The sequence below is a fragment of the Mesoplodon densirostris genome, chromosome 7, assembly GCF_025265405.1.
Source record: "Mesoplodon densirostris isolate mMesDen1 chromosome 7, mMesDen1 primary haplotype, whole genome shotgun sequence".
In the NCBI taxonomy this organism is placed as follows: Eukaryota; Metazoa; Chordata; class Mammalia; order Artiodactyla; family Ziphiidae; genus Mesoplodon; species Mesoplodon densirostris.
In genome coordinates this window covers 59,107,056-59,119,535 of record NC_082667.1, presented here as the reverse complement: position 1 = coordinate 59,119,535, position 12,480 = coordinate 59,107,056, and the positions used below count along the sequence as shown (strand labels likewise).

Sequence of the window (12,480 nt, the reverse complement as noted above, 5' to 3'; positions counted from 1 at the left end):
GTTTCCAAGTTCATTCATATTGTTATATTTTGTTTTTACAGTCCCTTTCATATTCAGCACACTAGTTGACACATAATAGGCTTTTTTTAAAAATCTATTTTTATTTTTAAAAACTTTATTTATTTTTGGCCTCGTTGGGTCTTCATTGCTGCGCGTGGGCTTTCTCTAGTGGCGAGCAGGGGCTACTCTTCGTTGCAGTGCGTGAGCTTCTCGTTGTGGTGACTTCTCTTGTTGTGGAGCACAAGCTCTAAGCACATGGGCTCAGTAGTTGCAGCGCATGGGCTGTAGAGCATGCGAGCTTCAGTAGTTGTGGTGTGTGGGCTTAGTGGTTGTAGTTCGCAGACTGTAGAGTGCAGGCTCGCTAGTTGTGGCACACAGGCTTAGTTGCTCCGTGGCATGTGGGATCTTCCTGGACCTGGGATTGAACCCGTGTCCCCTGCATTGGCAGGCGGATTCTTAACCACTGCGCCACCAGGGAAGTCCAGGCTTCTTTTTCTTAATTAAAAAAAATATTTATTTACTTACTTACTTATTTGGGCTGCGCCGGGTCTTAGTTGCAACATGAGGGCTCTTAGTTGTGGCATGCAGCCTTCCTAGTTGTGGTATGTGGACTCTTAGTTGCGGCATGCGAACTCTTAGATGCGGCATGCGTGCAGGATCTAGTTCCCCAGCCAAGGATCGAACCCAGGCCCCCTGCACTGGGAGCGCAGAGTCCTACCCACTGGACCACCAGGGAAGTCCCCATAATAGGCTTTAAAAAAATAAAATTTAGAACAGTTTTAGAATTACAGAAAAGTTGCAAAGATAGTACAAAGAATTCCCATATACTTCATATCCAGTTTTCCCTGTTATTATCTTACATTAGTATGGTACGTTTTTCATAATTAATAAACTGATATTAATATATTATTATTAAGTCCATACTTTATTCATATTTCTTTCATTTTTTAAAATCCAGTGTGCTTTTTCTGTTCTAGGTAGGATCCCATCCAGTATATTATATTACATTTAGTCATCATGTCTGCTTAGGTTCCTCTTGTCTATGACAGTTTCTCAGACTTCCCTTTGTTTCTGAAGGCTTTTACACATAATAGGCTTTTAAGACATAAATGTTGAAGGAACTGAAATTGTTCCTCAATAGTGGACAGGATTTTCTCTTTGTGTTATGGGACCTTAAGGGCACTTATTATTTATTATCTAGTTACTTTATAAAAAGAACTCCTCTATGTTAAGCACTCCCTTAGTAAACCTATAGCAGTGATCTTTTGAGTAGGTGCCAGCAGGGCAGAGTGAGATTAAAATAACTGGGTTGTTGGGGGTAAGATTGTGGGGAGTGGGGGAAGCTGCCCCTGCAACTGCCTCCTCTCATTATTATTGTTTTGTTCATGTTGATATATTATTATTATTATTATTATTATTATTATTATTATTATTATTATTATTAAGAGAGTGTGGTGTAATAGAGGCATAGTCTTTGGAGTAAAACAGTCCTCTTAGCCACTTATTAGCTATAATTTCTTGGAATATAAATTCTATGGGCCTCAGTTGCCTCACCTGTAAAATTGCCTTGCAGTGTTCTGAGAATTAAGGAAGAGTTCAGAAAGTCCCTTGCATGGCGACTGTGCTTGACACATACATAATAGTTGTTGATTGATATTAGAAAATATAAATTAAGGACTTTCCTGTTGTCCAGTGGTAAAGAATCCGCCTTCCAATGTAGGGGACGCAGGTTCGATCCCTGGTTGGCGAACTAAGATCCCACATGCTGTGGGGCAACTAAGCCCACGCGCCACAACTACTGAGCTCATGTGTCACAAACTACAGAGCCCATGCACCCTGGAGCCTGTGTGCCACAACTAGAGAGAGAAAACCTGCACACCACAACTAGAGAGAAGTCCGCATGCTGCAACGAAAGATCCCACATGCTGTAACTAAGACTTGACGCAGCCAAGAAAATGAATAAATAAATAAAATAAATAAGTATTAAAAAAAAGAAAATATAAATCAAATTAGAAAGGGGAAATAGGGTGAAAAAAAAGCAACCCAAGTAGTGCGGGGGGGTTGGGCTTCTGTTTTTCGAGCATTTTCTGTAGTGGGTAGAATAGGAAAGAAGATGACCTTGGTTTACCTGCATGTTTGGTATTAACTGTAGGGCAGTTTCTTTGCTAGACAAGAGACTTTGGTTCCATTTTGTTTTGTGTACTGTGGGTTTCTAGCCTCTTTGTGAGAGGTACTTGGAGATCTGTGAATGCTTACAATTGTTCTAACATGGCTATTTTGCTGTAGGCGCTGTGTCTGAGGAATGACACCATTTTTAAGCAAGCCTTTTCCCTCTTGAGGTAAGGATATTAATAACAGTAAAAATATAGCTAAAATTTGCATTCCACTAGGTGGTTCACACAGCATTCTTCTTTCATCATCTCCACTTACATGTTTACTAAGCATCTCAAGCATTAACTCCCCTGCAAACTTACTCCTTCCCCATTCTCAGTAAATGACAACTCCATTCATCTAGTTGCTCAGGACAAAATACTTGCAATCATCCTTGACACTGTTGTTTCTCTCACTCTACATCTAATTCTTAAATAAATCCTGTCAGCCTTGCTTTTGAAATATGTTCGAATAATGCAAGGCTATTGCAAGAACGACTTCACTGGTCCTCTTCCCTCAGTTTCATGTCTTCCTATTCATTGCTCACCTATTGCCAGGGTTAACTTTTAAAACTTAAACTTGATCATATCACTTTTGTGATTAAACTGCCAGGAGCTTCCCACTGCCCACACAGAGTAAAGACAAAACTCCTTAACACAGTGTTTGAGGTTTTCATAACCTGACCCCTGATTACCTCTTTTACCCTGCCCCCTTCCCTGCTGCTTAAGTGCCACTCACATCCACCTGCTTGCTGTTCCCCAGATATACTATTTTCATACCTCTGCCTAGAATGCTTTTCCTGTGGGGCTAAATAATCGAGAATAGTTCTTAATTTTTTTTTTTTTTTTGGCGGCGCGCGGGCCTCTCACTGTTGTGGCCTCTCCCGTTGCAGAGCACAGGCTCTGGATGTGCAGGCTCAGCGGCCATGGCTCACGGGCCCAGCCGCTCTGTGGCATGTGGGATCTTCCCAGACCGGGGCACGAACCCGTGTCCCCTGCATCTGCAGGCGGACCCTCAACCACTGAGCCACCAGGGAAGCCCGAGAATAGTTCTTAATTTTGAAAACCTCATTTCAAATAGTTTCACCCCTCATGAGCATGCTTTCCTTTGTATTACACCAAATCTTGTACATGATTTTGTTCTGGATAAGCACTGTACTGTGGCTCGCATCTGTTTACATACCCTCCCAACTAGACCATAGATAGAGACATTTTACTTACTTTTGCATCCTCAGGACCTAACAGATTGACCCATAGTAAGTACTTAATAACGTTTACGGAAAGAAGAGAAGGAGGAAATAAGGAAATATGTAGCATTGATATATCCTTAATGAGGAGCATACAAGTTTTGGTAGCTTTGCAAATAGATGTGGGTATCTAATTGTATTCAACATACTTTCTTCCTCTTTTTAGGTTCAGAACCTCAGGAGAGAATCCCATCTGTTCTGCAGGTAAACAGTTATTTCCTGATGTAGTCTTCCTGCTTTAAGTGACCCTCTAACTCTCTAATAATTTTGTCTAAAAAGATGCCTAACATATATTTGAGAAGAGTGCCTGGGACCAAATCCTACCCCTCACATGGAACAGGACAAAGGGCAAGAACATAAAGTAGTGGTTTAAGAGCAAGAGTTCGGTAGTAAGTTTGGATTCCAACTCTACCATATACTATTCTGTGACTTTGAAGTACCTCTCCATAGCTTGGTTTCCTCACTTTAAAAAATGAGGAGAGTGCCTCCCTGATGGCGCAGTGGTTGGGAGTCCGCCTGCCGATGCAGGGGACACGGGTTCATGTCCCGGTCCAGGAAGATCCCACATGCCGCAGAGTGGCTGGGCCTGTGAGCCATGGCCACTGGGCCTGCGCGTCCGGAGCCTGTGCTCCACAACGGGAGAGGCCACGACAGTGAGAGGCCCGTGTACCACAAAACAAACAAAAAAAAAAAAAAAAAATGAGGAGAATTATAGTACAAACTACAGTGAATTATTTGAAGATTCAGTGAGATAGAACATATAAAGTGCTCAAAAAAAGTTAGTATTGGAACTTCCCTGATGGTCCAGCGGCTAAGACTCCGCACTCCCAATGCAGCGGGCCCACGTTCAATCCCTGGTCAGGGAACTAGATCCCACATTGCCACAACTAAAAAATGATCCCGCATGCCACAACTAAGACCCAACACAACCAAATAAATAAATATATTTTTTAAAAAGTTAGTATTATTATTATTCTTGCTACTATTTCAGACCTGTCTTTCATGTCCACTATCTACCAGGCTAAGGCTTTTCTTTCAGTATTTTATCCAAAATGAATGTTCATTCAATCTGGTCAACTCAATGAATTTCAGTCTGTTTCAACACTATTATTTGCCAATTTTGCTTTGTCTATTATATGACAAATTTCAAAGCAGCCACTGGATAGTAATGACATCTGTTTTTTGACTGAAGAGTATCAGAAACAGGGAATTCCCTGGTGGTCCAGTGGTTAGGACTCCACACTTCCACTGTAGGGGGCACGGGTTCGATCCCTGGTCGGGGAACTAAGATCCTGTAAGCCACGTGGTGTGGCCAAAAAAAAAAAAAAAGTATCAGAAATAAAGGAATGGGAGCAAGGAAGGGAACTAACATTTACTGAATGCCTAGTATGTGCCATGCAGTGCATAAGAAGTTTTACATCCATTAATTATTTCAGAAGATGGTGGCAATGTGTAGAGAATCACCACTTCTACCAGGCCTAAAGCCCAGCTTCTCAAAATATGTGCTTCTTTTTATTTATTCATTCTATCAACAAACATTTATTGGACCAGGCTGTGTTTTAGGTGCTGGGGGAACAAAATTAAGATGATATAATCCTTGCCATTTGGAACCTTACAGTGTTATAAGAAATATTTTTTTCCCAAAAGAATAATATAATGAACACTTCTATACCCATTACTTAGATTCAACTGTTGTTAACATTTTGTCATGTTAGCTTTCTTTTTTTTTTTTTTTTTTGTGGTATGCGCAGGCTCAGCGGCCATGGCTCACGGGCCCAGCCGCTCTGCGGCATGTGGGATCTTCCCGGACCGGGGCACGAACCCGTGTCCCCTGCATCGGCAGGCGGACTCTCAACTGCTGCACCACCAGGGAAGCCCCCCCCCCTTTTTTTTTTTTTAATAATAAGTTGCCAACAGCACTTTATTTTTTCTTTTCAACATCCTGTTCTGTAGCTTCCTTGGCCCTTTTTGACCAGACGCCAAAGAGCTGGGCATTGGCGTGGGCCATGCAGAGACTGGCGAAGGCCTTGAAGTTCTTCTCCTCCTCTGTGATAACTCTGGCCTTCTCCTTCTTGTAGATGTTCCATATGGGCATGACTGGTCCGGTCAGCTGGGTGGCCAATTTGAGCTTTGCAGCAGAGCTGTCTCCCTTCTTGGGGGCTGAGGTTTTCCTGCGGATCTTGCTTGCCGGCTGGTTGAACCACGTAGCCACGTGCCGCTGCCAGTTCTTGTGGAAGTGGGGCTTCAGGATCATATCATTACGGCTGGGTGCCATGGCTGTGGCCAACTGGCCTGGGGAGCAGGGAGGACGGGGAGCGAGTTAGGGCCCGGGCGCGGCGGCCTGAGGTCGCGTGCACCCATGTTAGCTTTCTTGATCAGATGTTATGATACTTCACCCCTGAATACTTAAGCATGCATTTCTAGAAACAAGGATATTCTCTACATTCTATTAAAGAACCACAATAGCATTATCTCCCTGAAGAAAATTAATAATAATGCCCCCATGTCATCTAATACTCTATCCATTTCCCCAGTTGTCCCCCAAAAGTCTTTTATGAGGTTGTTTATAACCAAGAGCCAATGATGGTTCATGCTTTGCGTTTTGCTATGATGTCACCTTTAATGCAGAACAGATCTTTCACTAATTTATTTCTACAACAGTTGCTTTTTGATTAGGCTGGACCATTTGACTTATAAAATTTCCTCCCTTTTTAATTTGATTATTTCTGTGCGGTATTTTATAATATGTCCTTCTGTTCCTTTCCTACAAACTAGAAGTTACATCTAAAAGCTTTTCTAGATTCAAGTTACACAATTTTAGCAAGAAAACTTAATAACTGATGCTCTGAACTTCATATTGCATCCTATCAGGAGAGGAAAAAAAAAAACTAAGAAAATCTGATCATAAAAGTGAAAAGCAGCCATTTTAGAGAATATGGAAAATAAACACACCACACACACACACACAATACACACACGAAGAATCTGAAGGAGCTGAAGAAAATAAAAATCACTTGTAATCCTACCATCCAGAGATTATTGCTTAACATTCTGGTGTATATCCTACCAGGTCTTTTTCTAGGCGTTTCTTTCTCTCTTTCTGTGTGTGCGTGTGCATGCATGTGTGTGTGTGTGTGTGTGTGTATTTTTTTGTCTTGCAGTAATGGGAACAAATTATATATAATGCTTCATAATCCTTTTTTCTACTTAATCTATGGTGAACATGTTTCTACTATAATAAATAAATAAATATCTACATAATTATTTTGAATATACTGCCTTAAATGGAACAACTTGTAGGGTAAGAATCTGAGTCTGGTTTTGAACATGTTGAGTTGGAGTGCTTGTGAGGAAGATATACTAAGTAGTCCATTGGAGACACTGATCTTGAGCTCAAAATATAGGTCTGGGTTGAAACTGTGAATTTGGAAGTCATCATATTGTTGATTTTAATTGAAGTCTTGGGAATGAATGAGACTACCTGAGGAGAACAAGTAGAGAAGAGGCCCAAGGATCAGGCCCTGAGGAATTCCAACATTAAAAAATTGGGTAGAGGGTGCAAGATATGGCTAATGAGCTTGAAAAGGGAGGCCAACGTGGTAGGAGAAAACCAGGTTAGTATAGTTTCATGGCAGCCAAAAGGAGAGTGTTTCAGGAAGGAAAGAGTGGTTAACCACATTACAGTTTCAGCTGTGTGCTGCTGAGAGGGGATCGCAAAAGACATGAACTAACGACGTTCCTTGGTTTCGACAACAGAGGTGACCTTAGGGAGAGTAGTATCTGTGTAGGTGTGGTGAGGTCTGTTGTGGAAATCAACTGCATTGACAGGTGAATGGGAGTTCAGGAGTTAGAGAAAGCTATTGCAGACAGAACGTTTAAGAAGTTTGTCTTTGAACGGGAGGAGAGAGAATTGGCAGGAGGTGGAGAGGGATGTGGGATTAAGGAAAGATTTTTTTTGATGGTTATTTTTCTCTTAATTATACCTTTAATTTTGAAAGATATAAAAAGTTATAAAAAAGTGAAAAGGGTGATATGTCAAATAAACCCAGATTTGGCAATTATTAACATTTTGTTAGACTTTCATTTTTTTTCTTGTATATTAAAAAATAAGGATTATGTTCAAGACCCATTTATTCCCTACTCTTGGTATCATCCCTTATCCCATAACCAGAGAAAAAGTTCATTTTGAACTGGTATGTATTCCAAGGAAGGTTTTAAAAATATATTAAAATTATCAACTGTTAAAAATTATAAAAGCATGCAAATGGTAAAAATAAATATAAATTGACAAAAGGGTGTATGATGAAAGATTGAATTTTTTCTATTTCCCACCTAGTCTCACTCCTCAGTGTTATGCATCGATAGCAGTTTCTTGTATATTTTTCAGGAAAGTTTTATGCATATATGAACATATATGTTATAATGCTGGACATTTAGCTTGTTTTTAGTTTTTGTTATTTCAAAAAATGCTGCAACAACTGTTTCTATACATCTTTATAAACTTGTTCTGTACATTTGTAAGTTAAATTCCTGGAATTGAAATTGCTGAGTCAATGGGTTGTCAGTTAAAAATTTTGGTAAGTATTGTCAGATTGCCCTTCAGAGAAGTTGTATTAATTTACATTTCTATTTTCCTGCCAAAACTGGATTTTACAAAACATCTTACTTTTTTGCTGGTGAAAATTGTCTCATTTTAATTTGCGTTTCTTGAGAAAGTTTGTCATCTTTTCATATTTTTTTGGCCATTTGTATTTCTTTTCTTGTAAACTGCCTGCATATATTTTTTGCCCATTTTTCTTTTGAATTGTTTGCTTTTTCATTTTTGATTTGTAAGAACTTTTTATATAGTTCCTTTTTTTAAATGGAAGTTCTTTTTAAAATTTATTTAATTAATTTATTTATTTTTGGCTGCGTTGGGTCTTTGTTGCTGTGCGTGGGCTTTCTCTAGTTGCGGCATGCGGGGGCTACCCTTCGTTGCGGTGCGTGGGCTTCTCATTGCTGTGGCTTCTCTTTGTTGCAGAGCATGGGCACTAGGCACGCAGGCTTCAGTAGTTGTGGCATGTGGGCTCAGTAGTTGTGGCTCGCGGGCTCTAGAGCGCAGGCTCAGTAGCTGTGGCACATGGGCTTAGGTGCTCTGCGGCATGTGGCATCTTCCCCAACCAGGGCTCGAACCCATGTCCCCTGGATTAGCAGGTGGATTCTTTTTTTTTTTTTTTCTTTTTGCGGTATGCGGGCCTCTCACTGTTGTGGCCTCTCCCGTTGCGGAGCACAGGCTCCGGATGCGCAGGCCCAGCGGCCATGGCTCACGGGCCCAGCCGCTCCGCGGCATATGGGATCCTCCCAGACCGGGGCACGAACCCGTATCCCCTGCATCGGCAGGCGGACTCTCAACCACTGCACCACCAGGGAGGCCCCAGCAGGTGGATTCTTAACCACTGCACTGCCAGGGAAGTCCCATGGCCAGTTGTTTTAACATTTATTGAAACATCCATCTTTTCCCCATAGATTTGAGAATGTCACCTTATCATATAACAAGTTTCCATATGGATCTAGAACTACTGTATTGTAACTTAGTATTGTTTTATAGATCTGTCTGTATTTTGATACCAGTACCAAGCTGTTTTAATACTACTGGTTACTGTAGTTTTGAGGTATATTTTATTTTTTTATTTTATTTTATTTTTTTCTTTTTGCGGTATGTGGGCCTCTCACTGTTGTGGCCTCTCCCGTTGCGGAGCACAGGCTCCGGATGCACAGGCCCAGCGGCCATGGCTCATGGGCCCAGCCGCTCCGCGGCATATGGGATCCTCCCAGACCGGGGCACGAACCCGTATCCCCTACATCGGCAGGCGGACTCTTAACCACTTGCGCCACCAGGGAGGCCCTGAGGTATATTTTAGTATCTGATTCTGAGGTAGTTTTTTGTTTTATTTTGCTTTTGAAACTGGATTAAATGGGGCATGTTAAATGCTGTTGAAAAAAATCCAATTGAATAAAAGATCCTTTTGAAAAGAGAGTTAGGGACAGTAACAATTTACTCAAACAGCTTCCTATTTGGAGAAATTTAAGTTGTCTCCAAAATTTTGCATTGTAAACAACACTATGATAAACATCCTTGTACATTAGTATTTCTGCCCTTTTGTGATTATTTACATAGGATATATTTCTAAAAGTTTAATTGTTGGGTCAAAGGAAATGCACATTTTAATTTTTTTTTTTGGCTGCACTGGGTCTTTGTTGCTGCACGCAGGGTTTCTCTAGTTGTGGCGAGCGGGGGCTACTCTTCGTTGCGGTGCGCGAGCTTCTGATTGTGGTGGCTTCTCTTGTTGCCGAGCACGGGCTCTAGGCATGCAAGCTTCAGTAGTTGCAGCACACAGGCTCAGTAGTTGTGGCACGTGAGCTCAGTAGTTGCAGCGTGCGGGCTTAGTTGCTCTGCAGCATGTGGGATCTTCCCGGACCAGGGATCAAACCCATGTCCCCTGCATTGGCAGGCGGATTCTTAACCACTGTGCCACCAGGGAAGTCCCAAAATGCACATTTTTAAAGCTATTGATGTGTATTGCCAAATTGCTCTTCGGAAACATTGTGCCATTTTATAGTTTTTTTGGTATTTGAGTGTATTTTTATACACTCATCAACATTGTTATTTTTTAAATATTTGCTGATATTAATAAGTTAAAAAATGCCATCCCTTGTATTTGTAATTTGCATGTCTTTGATTACTAGTTGGTTGAACATATTTTCATACATTTACTGGCCATTTATCGGTTCCTTTGCCCATTTCAATTGTGGAATCTCAGTGCCTAGAAGGCTCCAAGGCCCAGGGTAACTCACCAATATCAGCATGCCAAGGTAATTCTCTTTGAAAGGACACAGCTTTGTTGGCATTTTTCATGCGTCTTTGAGATTTCTTTAAAGTCAGAAATTTCAAAATTGAATTATAATGGTGTTCGGAAAAGAAGAGTAGGAAGCAGTGTCCTGTTCCTACCTTTACACATCATACTCTGTGGGCCCTGGGTACCATCCCAGCTGCTCTCTCTAAGGGATGGGCCTCATTGTAGTGACCGTCTTTTTCTTACTGATTTAAACGTACATTGAGAGGTAGACGTAAATATATAAAGAGGTCTAAAGAGGTTAAATGAAGGGAACTCAGACTCTTATTATAGCATGAGCAAAAAGGTGGAGTCATCAAAACATGGTACATTCGGGACTTCCCTGGTTGCTCAGTGGTTAAGAATCCGCCTGCCAATGCAGGGGACACGGTTCGAGCCCTGGTCGGGGAAGATCCCACATGCCACAGAGCACCTAAGCCCGTGCGCCACAACTACTGAGCCTGCGCTCTAGAGCCCGCGAGCCACAACTACTGAACCTGCATGCTACAACTGTTGAAGCCCGCGTGCCTAGAGCTCGTGCTCCGTAACAAAAGAAGCCACCGCAATGAAGCCCACGCATCACAAAATGAAGAGTAGCTCCCACTCGCCGCAACTAGAGAAAGCCCACACGCAGCAATGCAAACCCAACACAGCCAAAAATAAATAAATTAATTAAATAAATTTATTAAAAAAAAACATGGTACATTCAAGTCCAAATAGTTCAGTGTAATTAGAAAAACTGAAAGAAGTTTGAAAAGAGGTTTTGAAAAAAGTGGGTAGCCGCCAGAGCCAAATCATTGCAGATTGTCTTGGTAAAATATCTCTAGAATTTCAAAACAAAACAAGCAAACAAAAACACCCCAACGCTTACTGAGCACATACCATTTGCCACATGCTGGGGTGTATCTGCCCTTCAGGGATGTGTATTGGATGGAGAAAATGTCCTGTAATTAGACTCTTGGCTGGGGTTACCCCAGCTTTTTCCTCTTTCCCTCCTGCATAGCCCTGCCAAAATGCTTGTTCCAATTTTGAAGGAGAAATAATTAAAATGAAGTTGTTTATCCCCATCCTGGATTGATGGGTTTAGTTCCCAGTTTAGTAAACAAGGACATTGAAGGACAGTTGGCTCTGGCATATATAAAGGGAAGGGATGTGTTGTGGGAGAAGTCAATACATGATTACATTCTATAATTGTACTAACTGAAAGATTTTCAAAGCCTCCTTCTGAAATCATGGGGTTTTGTATCTTCTTCAACGAAAAGAGTTGCTTTTTCTCTCAGGAGGCTGCAATGTTAATATGACAGCAGGAAACCAGCTTAATGACACAAGCAGGGGAAAAAATTCAGTTGAACTTAATGGAAATCAGAGGTTTTCAAACTTGTAAATTTTATAATTAAAACAACTGGCTAATTAAGCAGTTTAACTACTGGTAATTTGACCAAAAACCTTTCATTTAAGAGAGAAAAGGGTTAATTTAACAGTAGTTTGAACCAGCTTCTTAATTAACCAACTGCTCTAATTATAGAAATTGCCCCCAACTAAATTTGAAAATGCCTCCTTGCCAAGGAATTCCAGTAGATTAGAGGCTGAGGCAAGCATTTGTGGCATTTTCACCTAAGATGTGTCATCATCTCAAAGATCACTTTTGGTTCTGCTACTTGAAACCACTGGTGGGTGATTGAATTTCTGTGTACTTAAAGATGGTGATGAGTGCCTGGGTTGTTGTTGTTTTTTAATTTACACAAAATATTTTACTATATAATGGAGGCATGGGAGAGCTGCAACTGTAAACTCTTGATGATGTTTGTATGTTTAGGGCAGCACAGAGATGACATTTAAGCTGGCCATGGAGGCTGTGAAGGATATCACCTGTCAGAGAGGTCCAGTCCCAGCATGGGGGACAGCCCAGCACCACACAGAGGCATGAGAACTGCATGGTTTATACAGAATGGCAAGTGTAGCTCTGTGGCTGAGAAGCAAGGTTGTTTTTTTTTTTTTTTTTTTTTTTTTTTTTTTGCAGTATGCGGGCCTCTCACTGTTGTGGCCTCCCCCGTTGCGGAGCACAGGCTCCGGACGCGCAGGCTCAGCGGCCATGGCTCACGGGCCCAGCCGCTCCGCGGCATATGGGATCCTCCCAGACCGGGGCACGAACCCGTATCCCCTGCATCGGCAGGCGGACTCTCAACCACTTGCGCCACCAGGGAGGCCCCT

At 41.6% G+C, this 12,480-nt stretch overlaps 2 protein-coding genes across 2 annotated transcripts in view; one reads left to right on the top strand and one right to left on the bottom strand.

Moving 5' to 3' along the window:
* Positions 1 to 12,480, top strand: part of MRPL48 (mitochondrial ribosomal protein L48) — a 52,163-nt gene that overhangs the window by 9,090 nt on the left and 30,593 nt on the right. Inside the window, exons 3-4 of the mRNA XM_060105194.1 lie at positions 2,287 to 2,339; positions 3,564 to 3,601. Coding sequence (XP_059961177.1) covers positions 2,287 to 2,339; positions 3,564 to 3,601 — 91 coding nt within the window. The remainder of the gene's footprint in view (positions 1 to 2,286; positions 2,340 to 3,563; positions 3,602 to 12,480) is intronic.
* On the bottom strand, positions 5,319 to 5,672 carry LOC132494323 (large ribosomal subunit protein eL13-like). The gene has a single exon (XM_060105355.1). It carries the CDS (start codon positions 5,670 to 5,672, stop codon positions 5,319 to 5,321), a length of 354 nt encoding a protein of 117 aa, XP_059961338.1.